Source organism: Xyrauchen texanus, chromosome 39, assembly GCF_025860055.1.
Source record: "Xyrauchen texanus isolate HMW12.3.18 chromosome 39, RBS_HiC_50CHRs, whole genome shotgun sequence".
Taxonomy (NCBI): Eukaryota; Metazoa; Chordata; class Actinopteri; order Cypriniformes; family Catostomidae; genus Xyrauchen; species Xyrauchen texanus.
Genome location: NC_068314.1, coordinates 17,891,398 through 17,916,955, shown reverse-complemented (window position 1 = coordinate 17,916,955; position 25,558 = coordinate 17,891,398). Strand labels below are relative to the sequence as shown.

Below are 25,558 nucleotides of genomic sequence, written 5' to 3'. Positions count from 1 at the left end.
AAGAATCTTAAAGGTGAAAGCAGGCAGCATGGGGCTTGTGAAGGGAGCAGGCTTGTAATCTCTTTACATAATAAGATGTCTTCATTGAGCGTATTAGAGCCCCATGGATAACCCCAGGTGACCTTATTTTATGTTTGCCTCTCTCTCTCTCTCTCTCTCTCTCTCTCTTTCTCTGGCCCTTGTTTTCCCGTTTGCAAAACTGATGTGTTGTATTTTAAGTGGGAGGTAAGTACTTTCGATAGTTGACATGAAATTCTTCAGGAAGTTGACTTGTCCTGCAGTGTCACATCTAAATCCATCTAAGACTGCATGGAAATATTTAAATCATTTATCACACCTAAAGGCCCATTTAAAAAGAACTAGTGAAGCAAAAAGTTTTTTTTTAATATAGTGGGAAAACATAATGAAAACTCTTGTACATTCATGTAAATATATAACATAATTTATATATTAAAAACATTTTCAGGGTCACGCATCAACTACACATTTACCTGTTCAAATCACTAGGGCTACAGTTAGATATTAATATTGCAACAGCAAAATTATGGAGTCATATTCTGTAAAATTCAAATAAATATTTTTGCATTTAATTTATTCAATTAGCAGATGCTCTCATGCAAAGTGACCTACACATTTATCTAATACAATTTATGATAAATAAACTAACAATATTAGCAGTGGCACAATACAACATTTCAAGTTTACACCAGAATACAAAATCTGTGTAGAAGTAGAGAATTTATTTTATTTTATTATAATTATTTTATTTTAGTTTTATTTTAAATGGTGATAGGAATTACCTTGGATTGGTTAAGTGCATGTGGAAGATGTTTAGCTGATATTTGGAATTTATAAGAACATATTCAAGAATTATTTTAACAAGTCCACCTTTGTTAAGAGGTACACTTGACTAAATGTTTAGTTGGCGTGCGACATCTTTAAAAATCTCGTAATCAATACAGAGGTCAACTCATTTGAATAACAATTGCTCAAGTGTGACTTTCCCACCAAATGAGGGCAGTTTGCTGTGTTTTTCTCAGGCTAGAGGATGTTGATTTCTGGCTCTGCCGTGCTCCGCTATGGCCACAGCAGATGTTTGTGTACGGCCTGCTGCGTTGTGCTGGTCAGTGTCTGATGCTCAATCTCTTTGTGAAGGTCAAAGGTCCCACAACGTCAGGAGACAGACAACTCATATGGGTCAGAGAGCACAACAATGCTAATGGAACTGAGTTTGGTGCACGCTGCTCAAGCAAATGATTTTACACCAATGAAATGGTTAAAGTTTAAGCCCACCACATTCTTTATCACCTGAACCAATGCAGACACCAAATGGCTAAAGCCACCAAATACTTTTTACTGAAAATGAAAAAACAACAACATTTATCATATTTAAAATTCTTAAATATGGAGTCTATTAGGAAAAAATGCCAAAACAGAAAAATTTGTTGCAGATAACAAAATTAAAAGAATGAAAATCTTTAAAGGAGTAAAACAGTTCATGTCTCTCATATGTCTCTGCTGTCTCTTTCCTCTTACACAATAAAAACTTTCCAATAATATTTGGTAAGTAGACATGTACAGTCAAGCGACATTATTACAAATTCAGGTTTACAATGACTTTTTTTTTATAGGTTACAAACTGGTAATTAAATGTGTATTATGATATAATATGGTGGTGATGGTGTAGTGGGCTAAAGCACATAACTGTTAATCAGAAGGTCGCTGGTTCGATCCCCACAACCGCCACCATTGTGTCCTTGAGCAAGGCACTTAACTCCAGGTTGCACCGGGGGGATTGTCCCTATAATAAGTGCACTGTAAGTCGCTTTGGATAAAAGCATCTGCCAAATGCATAAATGTAAATATTAATATAAATGTATTTTATGAGGACTGTGGCAGGGTGGAGGGCAGGGCCGGGTTGTGATGCTACACACCCGGCCCGAAATCAGGCTAATTAGCATACGAGAGGGATAAAGGCCAACCGAAGATGGCAGTGCGACAGAGAGAGATTTACGGACAGCTGTCCGACACTTTGTGTGTTTGTCTTTTTGGTTACGTTTCTTATTAAACTATTATTTATATCATCATCAAAAACGTGGCGAGGAATTCAGTCCGTCAGGGGCCGGAGGTCTGCCTCTGATCCACCTGGCGAGGTGCGGCTGTCGTCCTTTAGTGTGTGTAGGAGTGGCCGAAGACCAAGCTATGGCGTATCAGAGAACCGCGAGTAAGTGTTTTTCTCTCTCTCTCTCTCTCTCTCCCTCTCAGTCTTGACCTTTCCCTCTCTTTTTTAAATGTTTTGTTAATTTGGCACGATCGCCGTTATGGCATGTAGGTGCCCAATTTTTTTTGTTTCCCTCCCCTTGTCTCCTCCCTCATCCAGGTAGACGGGAATGACCTGCCGGCAGACTGGGCGGAAGGCACGTCTCTCCCCAGGGAAGGGGGGATGTACGTCATGCTGGGGGCTACCCGGCCTGAGAGAACAAGGGAGGAATGTGGTGGGGCCAGGTCGTGATGCTACACACCCGGCCCCTAATCAGGCTAATTAGCCTTCGAGAGGGATGAAGGCTGACCGAAGATGGCAGTGCGACAGAGAGAGAGAGATTTACGGGCAGCTGTCCAACACCTGTGTGTGTTTGTCTTTTTGTTTAAGTTTCTTATTAAACTATTATTTATATCCACCTTTCCATTAATCTCTTTACAAGGACATTTCTAGGGTCCCCATAATTCAAATTGCATAAAAAACATGCTAAATGATGTTTTAATGAACATGTTAAAATGCAGAACATTTTTTTTGGAGGGTTAGGTTTAGGGGATAAAATATATCCCTGTACAGTATAAAAATCATTATGTCTATGGAGCGTCCTCATAAGGATAGCCTTAATTCAATGTAATTGTGTGAAAAGTGTAACCAGTCCAGTACATTCTTCAAAATATTTCCTTTTGTGTTCCATGGAATAAAGAAACTCAAAGATTTGAAAAAACATAATGGTAATTAAACAATGACAGATTTTAAATTTTTTTGTAAACTAAACTAGACCTTTCTTAGATGCATGCTATGTGGACCTATGGTCATCCCTTGAGGGGTTAACCGTGTGTGGTAACGCATTCCTGGTTGTTTGTGTTGAGCGACTACAGCCCACTCACTGCTCTTTGACTCTGTTACCCTTATAAGGCAGGCACCATGGCAACCAGAGGGCTTGAATAGCAGTGTCAAATCCCTAAACACACAGACACACGCTTGCTCACTCTCCACCAGTCAGAGAGAGAGTGTGAGAGAGAGAGAGAGAGAGAGAGAGAGAGAGAGAGAGAGAGGAACAGAGCCGGGCTTGTTGGCAAGTCACAGACGCTCTCAGGTCAGCTGTATCTCCTGACCGTCGGGTCTCATGATTTACTGATGAATGGAGAAAGGCAGGGGATTTGAAGTAGTGGACATCTAAAAGACCTTCAGGTCCATTCCTGGAAATGCTGAAGCCCCAGAGACCACACAGCTGGACAAACCAGCACTGAAGAATCAAGGTACGGAAGGACTTACTGAGATGTCCGTAAACATGCACTATTGGTGCTTCCTGCTTTACTGCTACTTTACCTAAGTGGAAATGTCAAGGTGTGAATATGTGTTGTTTACAACAAAAAAGAGGGAGAGAAACCAAGGAACTTCCTTTGAACTTTGATCCTTGAGTAGAAGGGTGGGGGCTGAGCTCTGTTTATCATTACCCAGTTTGTTCTCTGTGTATTTGGCTTTGTGGTTGTCTTCTGTTCAGAAAGCAGGGCTTTACTAGCAGTTTAAATGCAGTTTCTTTGGACTTCAACATATCTGCTTCAACATAAATTGTTGAGATCTCTCGCATGAACATTTTAGTGCTCATAGGTCACTCAGGGGACAAATATTAACTTTGTTTCAGATGTTTCTCTTAAATATCCTTAGGGGAAATGAAGACAAACAAATGAAACTATTTTGTTGAAACAATACTTTAAGAGTACAGTTGCAGAGCTCATGTTCATATTGAGATGTTTTGAGTTTTGATATCTTTGCAAATCTAGGCATTTCATTTTGTATATCTTGGGATCCTGAAAAACATGGTCACGATATATTACATTGTTGTTGTTTTTTTAATTTTTTTATACCTTTTCTCCCAATTTGGAATGCCCAATTCCGACTACTTAGTAGGCCTCATGGTGGCGCGGTTACCTCAATCAAGTCTCAGCTGCCTCCGCTTCTGAGACCATCAATCCATGCATTTTTTCACGTGGCTTGTTGTGCATGACACTGCGGAGACTCTGCATGTGGAGGCTCATGCTACTCTCCACGATCCACGCACAACTTACCACGCGCACCATTGAGAGTGAGAACCACTAATTGTAACCACAAGGAAATTACCCCATGTGACTCTACCCTCCCTAGCAACCGGGTAAATTTGGTTGCTGAAGAGACCGGGCTGGAGTCACAATATGTAACATTGTTGAGATCTCTACTGAAAGCCTAGAGGAGACACATATGAGATTACTGGATTCTTTGTCTAAGGAGAAAACTCATGAGAAGCAGGAGATGTAAACAAACATCTCCCTTTGCAGCCTATTTAATCTCATTGCTGTGTAGTAGAAACATATAAGGCATTAAAGTTAGACAATTGTTAACATATAGCATTAAAATAAATGTAGGTAGCATGACTCTCAACATCTACAATGTTGGGATATCTTCTGAAACTCAAAAGGAGACAAATGTGGAATTAACACATGGAGACTTTTTCCCAAGAGAAAATTCAAGAACTGCAGTAAAACTCTTGCACTCCATTTAATCTCATTGATGTCTAGGAGAAACAATCTTAAAGAGATTTTAAAGTGATCCAATTTAGGATTTAATAAAATGAAAACAAGTTAACAAGAAATACATTGGCAGTCTGAGTCTAATCGGTTTGATCTCTAATACCACCAACTTTTCTAAACTGATCCAGTTTGCACTTTAACACAACAGTGTGTTTCTCCACACAGAAAGAACTGGTTTGACTTGTTGCTTTCCCGCTGTAATGTCACATTTTCTAATGCCTGCATGACAGGGAGTTTTTAATCCATGTCTCGATGTTGTGCAGCATGTGGAGTTGCACATCTTTCCCCAAGTCTGGGTGTATTTATGTGTCATTTATTGTTTCCTCTGAAATGTGCAAGATGGGTGAATTACTTAATGCTGAACTCTGAACTTATTGCATTAAAGCGATCTTGAGATCTTTGGATGGTTTTTTTTGAATAAGAAGACAATCAAAAAGGGAAGAAAAATAAAAGGGAGGAGCACTTGGCTTCCTGAAGGGTTTTTAATATGACATTTGTCGGAAAACCACATCAATGTTGAAAGCCTTCCAGGCCTTCAGAGTACTGTTAAACTTGTTTGTCCTTGTTCGGCTTACTGTCTGCAGCTTAAACTGATTCACTCTGGGGTGGCTCTGAATTCTCTTCGCGGGAAGGTTTCTCACACAGCTCTTGCCGGTGTACACAGTGATGGCTATGGTGAGTGGGGGATGGGCCAACCCCAACGGCAGCACTAATGGACTCAGTGAGAAAGGTTACCTGCGGGGGGAGGAGGATGGCAGCTCGCCCCGGGCAGGGAACAGTGACGTGGAAGGTGGCGAGGAGGACAAGGCCTGTGTGGTTGACTGTGTTGTGTGTGGGGACAAATCTAGTGGGAAACACTATGGCGTTTTCACCTGCGAGGGGTGTAAGAGTTTCTTTAAAAGGAGCATCAGGCGTAATCTTAACTACACATGCAGGTGAGAAAACACACATTACACGAATCACTCCGTTATCAATTGTTTGCCGAACAGTAAGTCCTGCCCCTAAATCATATCATTAGCTAAGCAAGAAGAACATGTTGGACCACTCAAACAAACAGCAAGTTTTTATATCCACAATCACTAAGAATGTATTGCGGCCAGGAAAAGTGGCAGTTATTTACACATGTCTGCGCCAGTTTAACACATGATTCACTAAAAGATCAGGCAACTTGCTAAATCTGTGCTAAATGCAATATGCACGCACAATTCCAATCTTGTGGGCTGCTTCTAGGTGCTATATGACGAAGGATGCATCAGGCTACTGTGGTCTGACACACTCTGGTGGAACTGAACAGCATAAATCCACTACCTGTAGCATTGCTTTAACATGCCTAATTTACATAGAAAGGAGGCATGTTTGCATGGAATGTCATTGGCTTCATTTAAATACTCTAGATGCAGTGCTATTGTGCAATTGATGGAGGGTGATTAGTGAAAAATTTTTGTTTTTTGCTCTAAAATACAATGTGCAAAAGTACCGCAACCGTTTAGTGAATTTGCCCTATGGTGTTTACACTTCCAGAAGAGAACACATTTACTTTTGCACAGTGAAGATGTTGGTGGATGTACCGCTAAAATTATTTCCTCATCCATTCAGTTTACGTAGCACTGCCCACATAGATGTCTCAGCAATTTCCTATTGGTCAACACGTCAAATTTCACCAAATTTGTTTAGGGAAATTTCTTTACCAATGCCATTCCTGATTGCATGGAAATTCAGGTGAAATTCCTGATCGCGTGAAGTTGACTGCATTTTGCTCGTGTAATTTCTCCTTGCAAAGGTAAATGTGACTGAGCCTTTAAATAACCTCTTATCAGATACAGCACAGCAAAGGAATTTGGATGAACTTTCCATGAACTCTGTTAAACTTTTACTGACATTCAAATTAGAATGTATTTCACATAGTGAACATTTACATACTCTTGAGTCATAACCTATAATAGAGGAGATAACAGCAATATTAATCAATCCGATGTTCTTATAAATTACAAAAATATTTTATCATTATTCATTGCACTCATCAGTAATTTTTCCTCATTAAAAACGTATACTTATGAAATGTATTGTAATTTCGAAACATATGTATAAAATCATGACCACTCCCATGAGCTAAAGACTCCACTCATATCGGCAACCTTATAAAAGCTCTTTTATCCTACATTTAGAGGGTTCCCTCATGGGGCCGCCATGTTAGGATCACATTACCAGCAGAATATTAGTCGCTTAATCACTTAAAAGTAACCACTCTGCTATTGGACACTTTCAGTCATGAATTAAATGAATCATGGTTGACAATGAATGGTGAATTTCTACTATGGCATCAGTAACTGAAAACAATTGAATGATGCTGCATCCATGCCCCTAGGTGTCAGCGTAAGTCCAAGACGATATGCAAAAACATTACTGAGTGCACTTTTAAACTTTATAACACTGTGTCCACAAGGCGTGGCACAATAAAGTGACCTGCAATAAAAGCTTGTCACCACTGTGATCTCTTCTATGCAAATCTAACTTCTTTGTTTTCTTCTTGACCAGTCATGACAAGCAACAGAACATTTTGTCAGTCGCTTGGTTTTTCTGTAACTGTATATTAGACATCAGATATGATCTGACTGGTTCTGATTGTATTGTATTACAATGCATTTTAACTTACAGTGCTGACAGAAAAATTAAGACAGAAACATTTATAACACAAGTACACAGATATGAATGGCCAACACATTGCAAGCACATGATCCTATTGAACATACTTAAAGGGACAGTTCACCCAAAAATGAAAATTCTCTTATCATTTACTCACCCTCAAGCCATCCCAGATGTGTATGACTTTCTTTGTTCACAACAAAACACAAAGATTTTTAGAAGAATATTTCAACTCTGTAGTTTCTTACAATACAAGTAAATGGAGACCTTGGTTGGTTATGTAAGTGGAGATTAAGAGTTAAAAAATTGTCTGGTCTGCACTTACATAGCACTTTTTTAACCTTAAGAGGTTACCAAAGCGCTTTACACTGTGTCCCAATCACCCATTCACACACACATTCATACTCATGCTAGGCACTAGCCTGCCATTGGAAGCAACTTGGGGTTCAGTGTCTTGCCCAAGGACACTTCGGCATGACGAGTCATGTAGGCCAGGAATTGGCAACCCTGCGATTGGCAGCCGATCCGCTCTACCACCTGAGCCACAGCCGCCCATCAAATGGACTTGCTTTTTGATATGTTTCTCACCCACACCTATTATATGTCTTCTAAAGATAGGGATTTAACCACTAGAGTCTTATGGACTACTTCTGTTTCCTTTATGTGATTTTTGGAGCTTCAAATGTCTGATAATCATTCACTTGCATTGTATGGACCTACAAAGCTGAAATATTTTTCTAAATATCTCATTTATGTATCTCAAAATAACACACATCTGGGATGGCATGAGGGTGAGTAAGTGATGAAAGAATTTTCATTTTTGGGTGAACTATCCCTTCAATGTAAATTTTTGAACATTAAGTTGTATGACAGTTGAGCACATTTGGCTGTTGTTCACAGCCTTATTTAACCAAGTCAGGCCACTATGACTTGATTGTTTGATTAACTAATCAAACATCCTGTGTGCTGATAGAAATATCAAACATATCCATATTAATAGCAATGTGCATTTTCTTTTCCACTTCCATAAAGATATCTCAGCCAATACCGCTGATGTTGCACAAATGCACAAGGCTGTTAGAAATTTAGCATATTGTTTGTGTAATTGGCCTCTTACAGCAAATCTAACATTAGCCCTGCTACCTTGGGAACTTTAGGAATGAATGAACCGAATTATGCTCTTTTTGTTTGTGTCAAGGTTATGTGACTGATAATTTACCTGATTAATGTTGGAGAGCACTTAATGCATGACAGCTCACGAAGGACAGTCCTCACATAGAAATGAATTCATTGAGGATGATTCGTTCAGGTTTACTTATAGGATTCTAAAATGCAACAGAAATATTTTTATGATTAAACAACAGGGATGTTTCTTTTAGTGCATTAGTTCAGTTATTGTTGGAGTAACTGATGTCTTTTCAGCACAGTTATTAAATGACAACTCATCTCATACGTCACAATTTGTTTAACCATTTATTGCTTACTTTTGTTCACACAAATAGGTCAATTAATTTAAGTCATTATCTCAACAACCAATGTATTAAGTTTTACATATGTGATGCTCCAGTTCTACCCGCTCCATAAGGAACTCGAATCGGCATCTCTGCCATGAGACGGGTGCACTTACAAGGAGGCTAAAGGCTCCAGCCTCTAGCATTAGTCGCTAGTGCACATCTTGAGGTCAGGATAGTGAGGTTTAAACACATTGCACAGCTATCTATCAGTTGGCTCCCGTTACACATAGGTTTTATATATATATATATATATATATATATATATATATATATATATATATATATACACACACACTTGTCAGTTTACCAATGCAGTTTTGTTCTAGTTTTAGCAATTTTGAAGAATGCAGGTATGGAGCTTCATTGATAGCACTTTACAATAAGGTTCCAATTGTTAACATTAGTTAACAGCACTTGTTAACGTGAACAATAAAAACAATAAACAAAACTCTTACAGCAATTATTAATCTTGGTTAATGTTAATTTCAGCACATACTAATAAATGTTTAAAATAAAATGTTGTATTTGTTAACATTAGTTTATGCACTGTGAACCGACATGAACTAACAATTAACCATTGTATTTTTATTAACAATAAGTAAGATTTATAAATTAGGCAAAAAATATATAATTCATAGTTAGTTCATGATATCTTATGCAAAAGTGCTAGCTCACCAAAAAAAAAAAATGAAGTCTCTCATCATTTACTCTCAGACCATCTCAGGTCAATGGAAAACACTGATATAGTTCATAAGAACACCATTCATTGATTAAGAATGGTGCTTGTGTCTTTGATTAGTGGAAATTGAGTGACTAAATACCAGCATTTTTTGCAGTTTCTTACTCATTTGCATGGAATTTCTGTCTAAAGCACAATTACAAGATTATTACTGCCATTTATTTGTCAGAAGATGGATTTACTTCTACATGAATCATTTAGCAGATGCTTTTAAGTGAATTTAAATTAAAAGTCAATTAACATTATAGAACTTATGCCATTCATCATGCAAAATCCAACAATATCCACAGAATTACATTGACAAGTTCTAATTGTATCTGGAGTAGTACAGAAGTTAAAGCAGAAGAAAGAAACTGAAGGGAGATCGTTAATGGACATGTCCGTCATATGTGTAAGGGGATCAATGGAAAGGAGGAGGCGAGAACCGACTTGATAATATAAATAATAGTTTTAATGATAAACTTAAAACAAACACACACATGAAGGACATGTCCGTTAGCGATCTCTCTCTCCCGCACAATCCTCTGCAGTTGACCTTTATCCCTCTCTGAAGGCTTGATTAGCCTAATACAGGACCGGGTGTGTATGATCACGACCCTGCCCTCCGCCCTGCCACAGCTACCTATCAGGATGTGCTACCAATATAGCATTTAAATATGAGATGCACAAGGTCCTGGATTCTATTCAAAAATTCTATGAATAGAATCCACATGAGGTCAGTAAAAGAAGCTGTTTTAACCACTCAATGATGATTGAAAATATATAATATTTTCAATATTTAATGTAACGGTGGCAGCCCCTGTACTAAATTTAAATAACAATTTGGGTGCCAGACAGGTTTAGGCCTGTCAAAAATGGATATCTTGCCCCAGATAGCTCTAAAAGCCACCAATTACATGAAGTAAAACAATAAAAAAGTGTAACAAAGCATAATTGTATTTCAATAACAAATAAAACAGTAAACAAAAAGGCAAGGAGTCAAAGATTCAAACAAAATACCAGCAATAATACAATACATAAAACCCAACAGAACACATAATATAAATACAACCCCACAATAATTATTAAAGTGTGGCTGTGTGTGAAAATGTATGAGAGAGAGTTAAGGCAGGAGTTTGTGGATGGTGCACGCTTGTTTACGGAGAGTTTTGCATGTACCTGTTTGGTGACGGTGGGCAATGCTGCAGGACACAGAGCGAGAGTCCAACACAAGGGACTAAAGGCAAGTCAGAAGAAATCAAGGTATTTCCTGGCACTTCCACTATAGACCTTTATTTCACCGTCACACTATGAACGTGGAGCTCTTCGGCAGTTGCAGGTCCTACGAACCCATGCCACTCCACTCTCACTGAAGTGCTAACAACGGCTATGAAGAGAATCCAGGCCTCACTCTCTGGTGATAAGCACTGTTAGATTTCACCCCTCGTGGTTTCGGCCTTTCTTCTCCGATCGCATCCCTATTCCACATCACAGTACACAAAACAAACTTTCTCCTTCCTCAGCTTGGCACACCTTAACTTCCCATTAAACCAGTCTCATAATCTCTCTTTTTCTTTTTGGGCCTCAACAACCATCTTCCAGTTTACATTTATAGTTGCCTTATTGTTGTCACCTGGCACACTAACAAGCAGCCATTTTAGTTTGTGGTGGTGGTGGATCCTTAAAGGGGCAGTGTGATGTTCTGTTCTGCCACAAGTGGCCTAGATAGTGTGTAAGTTGTCATGTTTACCATTCCTCATTCTAGGACTAATGCTAATGCTAACGCTTAACGCTAGCACTTTATACATGGCTATAATAAATTGAAATGCTTATTATCCATCTTTATACTGAATTAGATATCTTTTATATTATATTATTATCAGGTTATCAGATAACTAAACTCTCTTCACAGATCAAACCGTGAGTGTCAGATCGACCAGCACCATCGTAACCAGTGTCAGTACTGTCGTCTGAAGAAGTGCTTCAGGGTCGGTATGAGGAAAGAAGGTCAGCGCAACAACAGGACTCATTTTCTAAATTCCATTGTCAACAGATCAATAGATTTACTAGAAAAATATAATAAAAAAATATCTGAAACCAGTAGTAGAATAAGAATCAGCAGAAATCTGTGTTTATATTAAACAATACATGCATAATGGGATACAAAAGTCTGAGGGGCAGATTCATCAAAGAGTCAGTTGCACCACTTTTGCACGTGGCATTTCAGAGTCTTATTCACTAACCACCTGCAATCAATTTTAGAAGGCACAATCAGCACTTTTCTTTTTTCTTTATTTACTACAAATTTATCAGCATAACACTTTAAGAGAAACATTAACATTTATAGCATGTGACTCTTAATATCTGGTATGTTCCCCTTTTGCTTTTATGTGACTTTCTTAGTATTTGGCATAGGTTCCACATTTGCTTTTATGCAATCAAAGTGAAGTGAGCTGTCTCGTGAAGATTTGGGAAAGTTTATTCAATAGATATAAAGTGAAATCTAAATTTGGGATCGATGTTAACATGGCCAGTGACACAAACTTCCTTATCTGATAGTGATCTAAAAATAGAGCAGAATCTTAATAGCGTTTTATATTGTACATTATAATGTTTTCAGTGTGGACTTAGACTTTTGAACCCCAGTGTTTTAATATAATATAATATAATATAATACAATATTTGTGTCAATACATTGATGTTTTCTCTTTCTCTGTTGTCTCCAGCAGTTCAACGTGGACGTATCCCTCCCTCCAATGCTGGCATCAGTCCTGCCTCCATGGTTGGAGCAGTTGGGGAGGGTGTTGGAGCTCCAGGCATAAGTGCTGATTTCTATAATGGTCAGCCTGTTTCTGAACTGATCTCTCAGCTCCTAAGAGCAGACCCCTACCCCAGTAGTCGCTATGGGGCCCAGTGTGGGCAGCAGTTCCAAGGGGCCAACAGCTCCGTCATGGGCATCGACAACATCTGTGAGCTTGCAGCCCGCCTGCTCTTCAGTACTATAGAGTGGGCCAGGAACATTCCGTACTTCCCTGACTTGCCTGTGTCGGAGCAGGTGGCCCTACTGAGACTCAGCTGGAGCGAACTGTTCATCCTGAATGCAGCTCAGTCTGCTCTGCCCCTCCATACCGCCCCCCTGTTAGCAGCTGCTGGCTTTCACTCCTCCCCCATGGCTGCTGATCGCGTTGTGTCCTTCATGGACCAGGTGCGGATGTTCCAGGACCAGGTGGACAAACTGACAAGACTGCAGGTGGATTCTGCCGAATACAGCTGTCTGAAAGCCATCGCCCTCTTCTCACCGGGTGAGTGATGAACCCTGCGTATGATGAAAATATATTCAAAAGTACAATCCTGTTGAATTCTCTCCAAATGATTATTTTGTCAAGATTATTAGTGGTGTTTGCTAAGGCAGGCATCACTTTAACTATTGCTCATAGTTAAGATTAGAGATGTACTCAAAATGATTTCCTCAGGGTGAAGGTTCCCCATGTCACTGGAGCCGATGTGATATCAGGATGTGCTACCAGTGTAGCATTTAAATATGAGATGCACAAGGTTCTGTCAATAGGCTATATGCAAGAAATTATATGAATATAATCCACATGAGATCAGTAAAAGAAGCTGTTTTAACCACTCATTGATTGAAAATATTATATATTTAGTGGCCTAGATAGTGTGTAAGTTGTCATGTTTACCATTCCTCATTCTTGGACTAATGCTAATGCTAGCACTCTATACATGGCTATAATATGCACTGATAAACATCTGAATGAATGATGACATTTACTGTATACCCTTTTTTTAAAGAAAGTCATTGATACTTCTGCAAAGATATCACTTTTCTACGTGATCAGATATAAGCATTTTCACCAGGCGGATGACAAAAAGGGTGAACGAAATTCCATTGATTTATATTGAAAGACCCAAGCCATATCTATCAACCAGAATATGATTGGGGGAGGGCTTTTTTGACTAAGCAACAACCCAGCAGCCACTCAGAACACCCTAACTGATTAGCAATGGACTAAAAACAACTCAGAACACCATATCAACTGCATGGCAACACCCTGGCAACCACCAACAACACCTTCAGTAAATGCAAAATTCTAGTATTTTTATTATTTAAGCAATGTTACAGCTCGATAATGCAGAAGTTTTCACAATTCAGTGCTCTTATAAAATTATAAGCTGCACAATTTTGACTTTAAACCCTAAAACAATTGGCCCCATTCACTTCCATTGTAAGTGCCTTAAGCCGGCACCACGGGAACCAATTTTTCCAATGATTTTCAGGTGGGAGCTTCATTAACATAAACGACGGCCAGGCGAAGGAAGACAAACCACACATTAGCATCTCTCAGGAGGAGAGAAACTTGACTGTTGGGACTCCCTGCTGGGTTTAATAGCTTCAAAAACTGAAAAGACACATCAAAATAGTTAGAAAAAATAATTCTGTAGCAATGGCGGGCTCTTGTATTCTACTCAAGTGACCAATGAGTTTCTTCTTTTACTTAAGAACTGACCAGATGTTTTCTGAACGTTTTCAATCATCTCAAACGTTGATTGTATTCCATAATGATCCTGTCACCAAGCTTTGTTCCTGCCCCCCCCCCCCACACTATGACATCAGAAAGAGTAGCCAGAAACAGTCTGTTTCTTTTTTTCATCTTAATGTATTTACTCACTGAAAACTACATTACATATGGCTATGGATGTTCTATGGCAAACCTTGAAGGGATAAATTCACAATCACGCACTAGGTAGGCACAAGGTAAAAATACTTCATGAATCACACACCTGGCTCGTTTGAAGCATTTGTTTCAGAACCTGGTGCGTTTTCTACCTTTGTTCGGTTTGTATAGGCGTATATGAACACTGACATCGCACTCGGATCTGCACCAAAACTATCAGTCAGAGACCACCAGGACATAAAAGAAATCTGTATATCAGCTCGTCACTGTAATTCATCATCTAAATGTGAAAATTGCCTTTTAGCAGCTATATCAGATATAGGTCAATCTTCACAATCACTTCTCTCTTTTGGAGTGGCAGAACAGACATAGATAAAAATGTGGCTTCACACTTTCAGTGTGTATGTGTGTTTGTGTGCGGAAGGAGAGAGAGAGAGCACCGTGACCATGAGACAGGTACTTTTCAATCCAGTAATAATTAAAAAGCAACTAATGATGGATAAAAATAACCATAATGGAAATTTTACAGTTTTACAATGGTCCATTTTAAAATATGACCTTGTGAGAGCAAACCGAACCATGCAGCAATTGCAACATTCTAACTATTTCTGGAGTGGTTAAAGCACAGGGCTGTTAATCAGAAGGTCAGAGGTTCTAACCCCACGGCCACCACCATTGTGTCCTTGAGCAAGGCACTTAACTCCAGGTTGTTCCAGGGGGATTGTCCCTGTCATAATTGCACTGTAAGTCGCTTTGGATAAAAGCGTCTGCCAAATGCATAAATGTAAATGTAAAAATTTCCATTCCTTTTTCAAAACAAGTCAAGCAAACTACAGGTCTAAAAATGCCCTTACCCACTTACAATTGTTTATGCTCCCGCAGAACTCCTGTTGCTGAATATCTGAAGAGAGCAAGATCTCAGGAAAACAGTCTGCATATGTGACACCCTTGGTCAAAATCTCTCGGTTTTACTGAGACCTTGATTTTTGATGGTCAAAAGTCGGAATTTTTTGTGGTAATCAACATTATGCCACAATTGATGTTGATTTGAGCTTATCTTTTTTGAACCTGGAATATTTCTTAAATAAGCATGTAAAGACTTTACACAGCAGCTTTCTTTTGTTGGGATAGAGTCTGTGACAGGTTGGAAGGCGGAGCCGGGTCGTGATTTTACATACCCGGTCCCTTATCAGGTTAATTAAGCCTCCGAGAGGGATATAGGTTGACTGCGGAAGGTGGTGCGATGAGAGAGAGAGAGATTGTTTACGCTCAGTTGACCGGCATGTGTGTTTGTGTCTTTTGTTTAAGTTTTCCATATCCATATTGTCAAGCCGCTTCTCGCCTCCTTTCTCATATATTCCTTTACAGGGTCATAAATGGCTAAAGCAAAAAACAGTCAACACCGGAAGATTTTTGCCTATTACCCTGATTTTGTGTTGCATGTAAAAACGTTACTGGGAAAGATCACCCAAAAATGAAAATTCTGTAATTATTTACCCACCCTCATGGTATACCTGGTGTGTATGACTTTCTTCAGCAGAACACATTTGAAGAAATATAGAAAAATATCTCAGTTCAAGGTCCTTAAAATGCAAGTGAATAGAGATTTCTCTTTTGAAGCTCCAAAAATCACAGACAGCATAAACGTCAGCGTTTAACATTTAACTTCAGCGGTTAAATAAATGTCTTCTAAAGTGATACAATCACTTTTGGTGTAAAAATATCAATATTTAAGTACTTTTTAACTATAATCCAACATCAAGGGTAAACTGCACAAGAGGGTGGAGTCCAAATGGTCTCTCTTGTGACGCACTTTGTTCGTTTTTTGTTATTTTCATGTTATAATCCAGTGAGATTCGATATACCCAAAAGGTAAATAGCTACATATTTGCTCTTTGAGGTAAACATGGCAAAGAAGTCAAACTCCTCAGACTCTGGAGACATTAAAAGACACTTACGTGCTCAAGATGAAACCTCTACCGACGTGCCTTCCAAATCGAGTCCCCGGTCTGCAGGCCTGTCAGAAGATATTCAGCTTCAACTGTCCAACATCTCGATAATGCTGAAGAAGGTTTTTGCTGACATGGAGGGTCTCGCTGTAATACGTCGATCTATTATGGCGATGGAGTTGGTCACAAGAGTGACAGATGTTGAGAAACGGATCGATTATCTGGAGCCATCAGAAAGGGAATTAACCACTAATCAGCCCTAGACTTGGAATTCATTTGGGAAAAACTGGATGATCTCGAAAATAGGAATCAAAGGAACAATATATGGATTGTTGGAATTCCTGAGCATGTAGAGGGCAGAGATATGGTGAAATTCCTGGACGAGCTCTTCCCGAGTTTGCTCGACATAACAGGCTATAAACTGGAAAGAGTTCCGGCTCTGAGATCTGCTGAGCGAGACAGGCCCCGCTCAATTCTGGCTAAATTTCTGTTATCATCTGATAAAGATCTTGTGTTACGTGAGGCGAGGAGCAAAGGAAAGGTTTCTTGGAAGAATCTCAATATATTCTTGTTCCCGGATTTTGTGAATTCGACAAGAGAGAAATGCGATCAGTTCAAGGAATATAAGAAACACTTACATCAACGGAAGATCGCTTTTGCATTGATGTTTCCAACCAAAATAAGACTAGAGACAAAGGATGGCAGCAAAGTACTTTTATGCCCCAAAAAGGCACTGGCCTTTAATGGAATCTATGCCTGAGTAAACCAATAGGCATTTCTTATGTGAGTGGACTGATTCATTGTTCAGTGTCTCGACTGTCTAAGGAAGCTGGGCGCCACTTTTTGTTTCTTTTTGCGTTTGCTCTGCCTAGTGCCTGGAGTTTATTTTGTGGCATGACACTTCTCCTTCAAGAAACTTTTGCATTGGCGGAAGATCACATTTACACTGAAGTTCACTGTCAGATTGAGAATGGACACTATGGATGACTGCAAAATATCTACAGTACATGCTCACACAAAGGATGTCTTTTATAAAGATGATGGACTGAGTAAGAAATGGTGTATTTTTTTATTTTTTTTTTATGCAGCCTCCGAGTGAATTTGACTCTTGATCATCCGAGGAACTGGGTTACCCATTTTGTTTCTTTTTGTGCTGTTCTGCCTAGCGGCTGGAGCTTGTTTTGTTGAATAATAATGCTTCGGTACAGTTGTGGAAGAATCTGTTTGTTCTTTCTGCTTATGCCTCCTGTTGGCTGGAGTTTGTTTTTGTGTAGTATTTTTAAGGGACATTAGAACAATTACATCATCTGCTGCACTCATAACAGCCAGCTCACTGAACAATTGTTTTTCTATCCGAGGAAACTGAACGGCTTTATATCAGCTGGAATTTGTTTTGTGGAGGAACACACCTTCAATACATTTCTGTGAATGAATGTTCTTTGTGTTTATTTTGTATGTAGTATGTAGTATTTTCTATTTTGCAATTTTGCCTCACAAAATTTGTGCAGAAGCACCAGACTTGATAGCTTCACAGGATGTATAAAAATCTTGGTCTTGTCAGTGAAATCTTCTGGGGTTAAAATTTTTACCTCGGCCATTGATATTAATAAGGCTTTTTAATAATTCTATATTTACATTTACATTTATGCATTTGGCAGATGCTTTTATCCAAAGCGACTTACAGTGCACTTATTACAGGGACAATGCCCCCGGTGCAACCTGGAGTTAAGTGCCTTGCTCAAGGACACAATGGTGGTGGCCGTGGGGATCGAACCAGCGACCTTCCGATTAACAGTTATGTGCTTTAGCCCACTACCACCACTCAAAATTCACTCAAAATATTGATCTTTATAGTTCCATGTCTTCATCTACTGATGAAGATATTAGAAACTTTGTTGAACCATTAGAACTCCCTAAACTGACGACTGCGCAAAATAATGATCTTGATTCTGAGATAACCTTGGAGGAGCTTGACGAGGTAATTAAGTCCTTACCTACAGGCAAGGCTCCCGGGCCAGACGGCTTTGCCTATGAATTTATTAGGTCTTATGTTACAGAATTGTCTCCACATTTGTTAGAAGTTTATACAGAATCATTAAAGCATGGAAAGCTTCCCCCAACCATGACACAAGCCCGGATCAGTTTGATTCTTAAAAATGACGAAGATCCAAATGAGTGTAAAAGTTACCATCCAATTTCCCTGATCCAGCTAGATGTAAACGTTTTGGCCAAAAATCTGGCTAACCGATGAAGTAAAGTTATGACATCTCTTATACATATAGATCAGGTGGGGTTTATTCGGAGCTGCAGCTCGTCTGATAACATCAAGCGTCTAATCAATCTCACGTGGTCAGTGGCGAATGATCAGACTCTGGTCGCTGCCATCTCACTTAACACCGAAAAGGCGTTTGATAGAATGGGATTATCTTTTCAAGATTTTGGAAATATACAGGTTCGGAAATTATTTTATTGGATGGACTAATTACTTTATAGACACTTTGTAGCGGCAGTACAGACAAATGGATTCATTTTAGCTTATTTTATTCTGGATAGGGGCACCCGGCAGGGTTGCCCTCTTTCCCCATTATGGTTCTGTCTTGCCCTGGAACCATTAGCAGCCGCGATAAGAAAGGAAGATGATTTTCCAGGGGTGATGGCGGGAGGTATGGCACATAAGCTTTTGCTTTACGCAGATTATATTTTAGTATTTAAATGTTGCCTCAAACATATGGCTGAACAATAAATTACAGATTAATAAATCCCCTTTCTGTTGGTCAGATTGGATTGTGAGGGGGGTTACTACACTCGGTGACCTATTTGAGAGTGGAGTACTGTGATCTTTTGATAATTTGGTTCATCATTTTAAGATTCCTAGATCCCAGTTCCCTTTATGTATTTACAGTTGCTCCACTTGCTCTGTACTATATTTGGAAGTAGTGTACACCCCCCTAAAGCAGCAGATACTCTGGAAATGGTGATTACTGCTTTTTGGAAAGGTCATGAAGCATCAGTGTATTACTCTCTGTTGGTTCAGAGTCTGGGGGATATCAGCTTTGTCTTCTCTCAAGAGATTATGGGAGAAGGATTTATATTTGGTATTGGAGGAATCAGTGTGGGCTAGGATCCTAAAAAGCATCAAGTTTGCATCTATAGATGTAAGCGTCTATCTGATGCAATTTAAGATTTTGCATCTGTTCTACTGGACCCCCTCTAGATTGTATAGGTTGGGTCTTAAAGACACACCCATCTGCTGGTGGTGCCAATCAGAAGACGGGGACACAATACATGTATTTTGGGGATGTGTAAAGATCCAAGAATTATGGTTGAGGGTTCAGAACTTTATGAGTCAGGTGTTGAACACTGAACTTTTATTTAGCCCCAGACTCTGTATCCTGGGAGATGGGATGACTCTGGACATTGGGGACAGTTATTTAAAAGTTGGGTCCTAACCGGAGTCATGATTGTTAAAAAAAAAATCATCCTCAGGGAATGGAAGTCAGCTGGGGCACCCTCATTTAGGGAATGGTGTGGGGAGATGGGCGAGGTGGCTGCTTTTGATTAAATTTTTTTATGTGGTGTTTGTATGTTTTATTTTTGGAATCAATAAAATTGTTAATAACGAAAACAAAAAACAGATCTAACCAAAACCAACCAAGCTACTGTACAGCATTCCTCCTCACTTGTAAACAGCGCTGCTTTACCAGCTTTGATGCACGTACGTCAGTTCTCACGTGTTTCAAATGCCATCGTGATCGCTCCTGACCAGAGCATGATTTAGAGCTAAAAAAGAACTTTGATAATTATATTTTCGAACCAAAAGCAATCGTGACGATTTAGAAGACATTAATTTAACCGCTGGTGTCGTACGGATGAAATTTATGCTGGCTGTCTGTGATTTTGAGAGCTTCAAAAGAGAAATCTCCATTCACTTGCATTTTAAGGACCTACTGAGCTGAGATATTTTTCTTCAAATGTGTTCTGGTGAAGAACGAAATTCATACACACCTGGGATATCATGAGTGTGAGTAAATGATGAGAGAATTGAATTTTTGGGTGAACTATCCATTTAACTGACACTTTTACCAGCTGATCCAATGTGTTATGCACATGCCTGCTTCTGTTTTGACGTCAAAAAGCAGAACTAGATTTTCATGTGTTGTCAGCATATTCATGCAAAATGTTTATTGTAGATTTATGCCTACAGTCTTAAACAGTAGTAGTAGTTGGAATGCAGTATATAATGTTCAGTATTCAGTAAGTAGTGAGCTAGTTATTAATTTCAAACTTAGCATTGCTTTTTTGAAGCCTGTCTTTTTAAAAGAGGAAAAATCTATCTCAATCATCTATTGCATTTGCTGTAATGATTATCTTTTCCAGCTATGTTGAAAACTCAATTGTATTTCTTGCAGATGCGTGTGGGCTGTCAGACCCGGCACACATTGAGAGCCTGCAGGAGAAAGCTCAGGTGGCCCTCACGGAGTATGAGCGCATGCAGTACCCGGGTCAGCCTCAGCGCTTCGGCCGACTCCTGCTCCGACTGCCCGCCCTGAGAGCTGTGCCTGCTAACCTCATCTCTCAGCTCTTCTTTATGCGGCTGGTTGGCAAGACGCCCATTGAGACGCTTATCCGAGACATGCAGCTCTCAGGAAGCTCCATCAGCTGGCCATATGTGCCCGGGCAGTAGATGAACAATCAGAGGACTGGTTCTTATGTCCCATCTCAGGCCTTTTCACATGATTCCATAACACATGTGTCAATAGATGTTGGTCTTGTGTTTTGGTACTTATTGATCATGTGTGTATATATATTGCTTAACTAAAAAGTTGATGCACGTCCCTATGCAGTTTATTTAAGCCACCCTGATACAGGATACCTCGAGTTTCAATAATTACTTAAGGACTCATGCAGAAGTTTGATGGCATATGTGGAACACTTTTGACATGAGGGATGATATACTAAAGACTGATTATTAAGGTGTAAGCAGGAATATCTCAGTGTGCTAATATGATACACTCAACCAAAGCTTTTAAGATGAGTTAATGAAACCTTCTTATTGAGAGAGCATAGTGAACTATTTTAAAAGTAGTGTAGATGTACATTAATAATTTTTTTATAAAGGAATGTAATTTTTAGTCCAAAACGTTGGGATATACCATATACTTGAAAGATCAATGGTGAACTGTATATGGCTATGTTCGGAATGGAATACTAGCATATTACTTATTGCGTACTGCACAGAATATATTGTTTTTCAAAGTGTGTGAAACTATACATGATGCAACCTTAATTTTTTCAGCCAGTTGTATGCTACATTGTTGTAACTTGACCTACAGTATGTAACGTGTTTAATTCTGCAGGTGGAGTCAAGTTATAATATATATATTTTTTAAAAACAGTTTTTCTGCAGTTTATAGGCTATTGAGGCTGCTATACTGGTTAATTCACACTGGAGATGGTAGGTCAGGTCGAGTGCATTGCATTGTGTAGATGCAAACATCAAAGGTAATCCAGGTAATATGTGCATTCTGTGCAAAGTATACATTATATATATTGCACATATAGTGCAAGTAGTATGGTATCATACTGTTCTGAACATAGCCCTTGTTTTGGATTGTGTTGTTTAAAGGGATAGTTCACCCAAGAATAAAAATTCTCTTATCATTTACTATCCCTCAGGCCATCCCAGATGTGTATGACTTTTTCTTCTGCAGAACATAAAAAAAAATTTCAGAAGAATATCTGCACTCTGTAGGTCCATACAATGCAAGTGAATGGTGACCAGAACTTTGAAGCTCCAAAAAGCACATAAAGGCAGCAAAAGTAATCCATACTAATCCAGTGGTTTAAACCATGCCTTCTAAAGTGATATAATAGATGTGGGTGAGAGATCAATATTTAAGTCTTTTTTTTACAATAAAAATCCACTTTCACCTCCACATTCTTCTTTTGTTTTTTGGGGATTTGCATTCTTCGTGCAGAGTGCACCCTCTTTTACTGGGGGAAACGAATGGTAGAGCGTTTCACATTACTGATTGTGGAAAGTATAAAATATTTTTGCATATTAAAATGAAAATTCAATGATAAAAAGGATTTTGTGTATGACTTTGTGGAGAAAAAAACCTTGCATTACAGTCAAATATACAAACTGCAAACAAGAGAAAAGTATTGTTCTAACTTTTCATAAGGATTCCCTAATAACTGTACTTCCATGATTCCCAAGTGCCCAAAGCTGTAGGCATATCTGTGCACTGTATTTTCTCAGTCACAGTATACTGCATGTTTGACAACAAGGGAGTAGATTTGGCTTGAATATTGGGGGGGCTTGCAGTGTGAAGCATCTACATGGGGTAATTGTTTTACTTGTTTTGATAAGAAACAAGTAAAAGTAAATCCCCCCTGGAAACTACGCACCTGTTTGATAAGAACTCACACTTTCAAATTACCAAGGTATTTATAAACACAGTATTAATCTGTTTAATTGTTTAATAAAATATATTTTTGAATCCGTTTAATTTTATTCTGTTTTAATTTGCATTATGGTCAATGACAAAATAAGAAAATGAAAAATGAAATCTTGATTAAAACATGCATCTGAACCATTAGTGTTATGAGGTATATTTTTTTGTGTGCATCCACCGCTTTCCTCACTACAGATGTAAGACGAGCTGTATACAAAATCTTAGATGGTACAGAATAAACAGTGCAAAAGGCAAGTGCCACTTACCCCACACACAACCGTTCTGCATGCATGATTATCATAGTAGAAGAAAGTCTTTAATAGGGGTCAAGCCCTGAAGGTCGAAAGACCCCTATTGTTTTTGTTAGTTTTCTTATTATTATTTTTCTTCTTCTTCTGCTCTTGAGTCTATGGTATCCCATAGAACCGCTTGCGGGAAAGTTATGAAATTTGGCACACAGATAGAGGACAGTCTGATCTGTTATCACTCCAAATTTGGCATCTCTTCCTCAAACCCTCTAGCGCCACCAACTGCCCAAATTTTGTTAAAATGTTAATACATTTTTAACTGTGAGTCCTAGAAACTGAATTATTTTCCTCTGATTCCTTGGCTCAAGGCGATTTGATTGCACCCTATGGCATAATTAAATTTTTCTGCCATTTAGAATTTTCTGAAAAACCTACTGTTTCTAACTCGTCCTAGGCCGTTTGTCTGATTTGCATGAAAATTGGCCTTTGCTATTTGCTCGGTACCATGCTCTGAAGGGACTCAAAAATTTTGGGACATCAAAAATTATATGCTATTTCTAAAAATGCCAATAGTTATTGACTCCTTTTGCCTACTGTCATGAGACTGGTCTTGATAGATTCCATGGTTCATGCCGAGAACAATGATACCAATAATTTCATGATTGAGCAAACTTCACGTCCGCCATTTTTAAATGTTTTGAAAACATACTTTTTCGAACTCCTCCAAGACTGTTTGTCCGGTTAGCATGAAAATTGGCTTGCATAATCTAGAGGCACTCACAACAAAAAGCTATTCACAGAATTTTGATAAATCAAACCGTTTTCGAATGGCACTTCAACGAATTCGATGAAGAGCACGCCAAAATGGACATCTCCGTAACACTTTCACGTATTCATACCAAATATATTATTTGTCATAGGCACCATGACTCGAGGGTGCATGCTCAGTTTCGGAACATTGTCACGAGATATGAAAAAAGCCAATTATGTCATGATTGAGCAAACTTCCTGTCCGCCATTTTTAATTGTTTTGAAAACCTACTTTTTCAAACTCCTCCTAGACTGTTTGTCCTATTTGCATGAAAATTGGCACGCATCATCTTGACAGAGGTGGGGGACTCTAGTCTGACTCTAGTCGCAAATGTAAGGACTTGTGACTTGCTTGACTACATGAAGAAAATGACTTGACTTGACTTTGACTTGAGAACCAGTGACTCGAGACTTGATTTGACTTGAACTGAATGACTCGACAATGACTTGAATGTTTTTTATCATTATTATTTTCAATAACTTATAATAAGTAGCCTAATGAAATGTGTTTAAAGTCCGCCAGCACCAATGATCTGCATCTGCGCAGTTAACGCTGCACTCACAACGCGCCAAAACGACAGATGATTGTAGAGTTCCCAAAATAATCTCCTTTGGATATAAAGATTTTGAATTGGACCATGTGAATAAAAAAAGTATGAAAATATGCAACGCAAAAATATCGGATACAACCAACACAACCTTGAATTTCATCAGACATTTCAAAAACCACAAGGAAAGTTAAATACATCATTTTGTTATCATTTCATTATACAGAAATAGTAATATGTAAAATTACTGTTCAAATGTTTGAGGTTGTCAGTAAATTAAAATGATTCACGATTAATCTCATGTTTTGTAGTGCGACAAGTTTGAAATTACCTGACAATTACCCTCTAAATGTGTGTGCGCCTTTTCTAAACCTTCTCAACAGTCAACAGTATATCATAACTATTTGATGGCAATATAAAAACATAACAGGCAGATCTGCAGTAACACTTTATTTAAAACGTGACAAGTATAAAATATATACAGTATATACTCATGACGAAATCCACGTGCTTTCATAGTGATTATGACTTCTGATGACTTTAACTAAATCCCTTGAATGCAATACTTTTATGACTGTTTTATATAAATGTATCTTTGAAGGGAACTGTCTGTCTTCAGAAAAGTTTCCTTTTCATTTCACGCAAAATTGAACTTAAGGTTGTAACTCCACAACGCTGGGATTGGGACATCGCCATTAGATCCCGAGGTTACCTGCAGCGTTTTGGCACACTGCCCCCTACTGGTCAGGAGCTAGACAACTTGCTGTATTGGCTTAAATAACTCTTGAACATTTTCCTGCATGATAACCATCATGCCCAGATACTGCCCGAGCAGTTTCAGAACAGTGCCACATACTGGACCAAAATTCTTATAAGTAGCTATTTTTAAAATAAATGTTTTTTTTATGATTGAAAGTTTACTTTTTCTAATTCCTTATACACCGTTGACCGGACTCTGATAGTGACAGTCAATGGTCACATTGCGTCCTCTGCTGGTAGGTGGTGCTGGTGCTTATCTAAATGTCAGTAAAATCACAGTGATCTTCTGTTAATTCGCACATATGTCCGTAAATGTGCCACCTTACCGTTGAAAAATTCTAAGTTGATATAATTGATTAAACGAATGAACAAATAGGCTGAATAATACGAATGTAG

The 25,558-nt window shown here is 38.7% G+C and overlaps 1 protein-coding gene across 2 annotated transcripts; it reads left to right on the top strand.

Annotated features, from left to right (window-relative positions):
* Window positions 1–3,272: 3,272 nt before the first annotated feature.
* LOC127632730 (nuclear receptor subfamily 2 group F member 6-like) lies at window positions 3,273–22,914 on the top strand. 2 transcript variants are annotated; one of them, XM_052111474.1, is made up of 5 exons: window positions 3,273–3,516; window positions 5,409–5,759; window positions 11,612–11,706; window positions 12,429–13,001; window positions 20,749–22,914. In XM_052111474.1, the coding sequence occupies exons 2-5, from the start codon at window positions 5,491–5,493 to the stop codon at window positions 21,021–21,023; spliced, it is 1,212 nt and encodes a 403-aa protein (XP_051967434.1). In that variant the 5' UTR covers window positions 3,273–3,516; window positions 5,409–5,490; the 3' UTR covers window positions 21,024–22,914. The 2 variants fall into 2 exon arrangements, with proteins under 2 accessions (XP_051967434.1, XP_051967433.1); XM_052111473.1 differs by having other exon boundaries at window positions 3,276–3,516; window positions 12,426–13,001; window positions 20,749–22,913.
* The last annotated feature ends 2,644 nt before the right edge of the window (window positions 22,915–25,558 follow it).

Bases quoted from the DNA above. Each gene is read 5' to 3' on its own strand.
- LOC127632730 (XM_052111473.1), top strand. From the start codon at position 5,491: ATGGCTATGGTGAGTGGGGGATGGGCCAACCCCAACGGCAGCACTAAT. The intron at 5,760-11,611 runs GTGAGAAAACAC...CTCTCTTCACAG, and splicing joins AATCTTAACTACACATGCAG to ATCAAACCGTGAGTGTCAGA. The intron at 11,707-12,425 runs GTCAGCGCAACA...TGTTGTCTCCAG, and splicing joins GGTCGGTATGAGGAAAGAAG to CAGTTCAACGTGGACGTATC.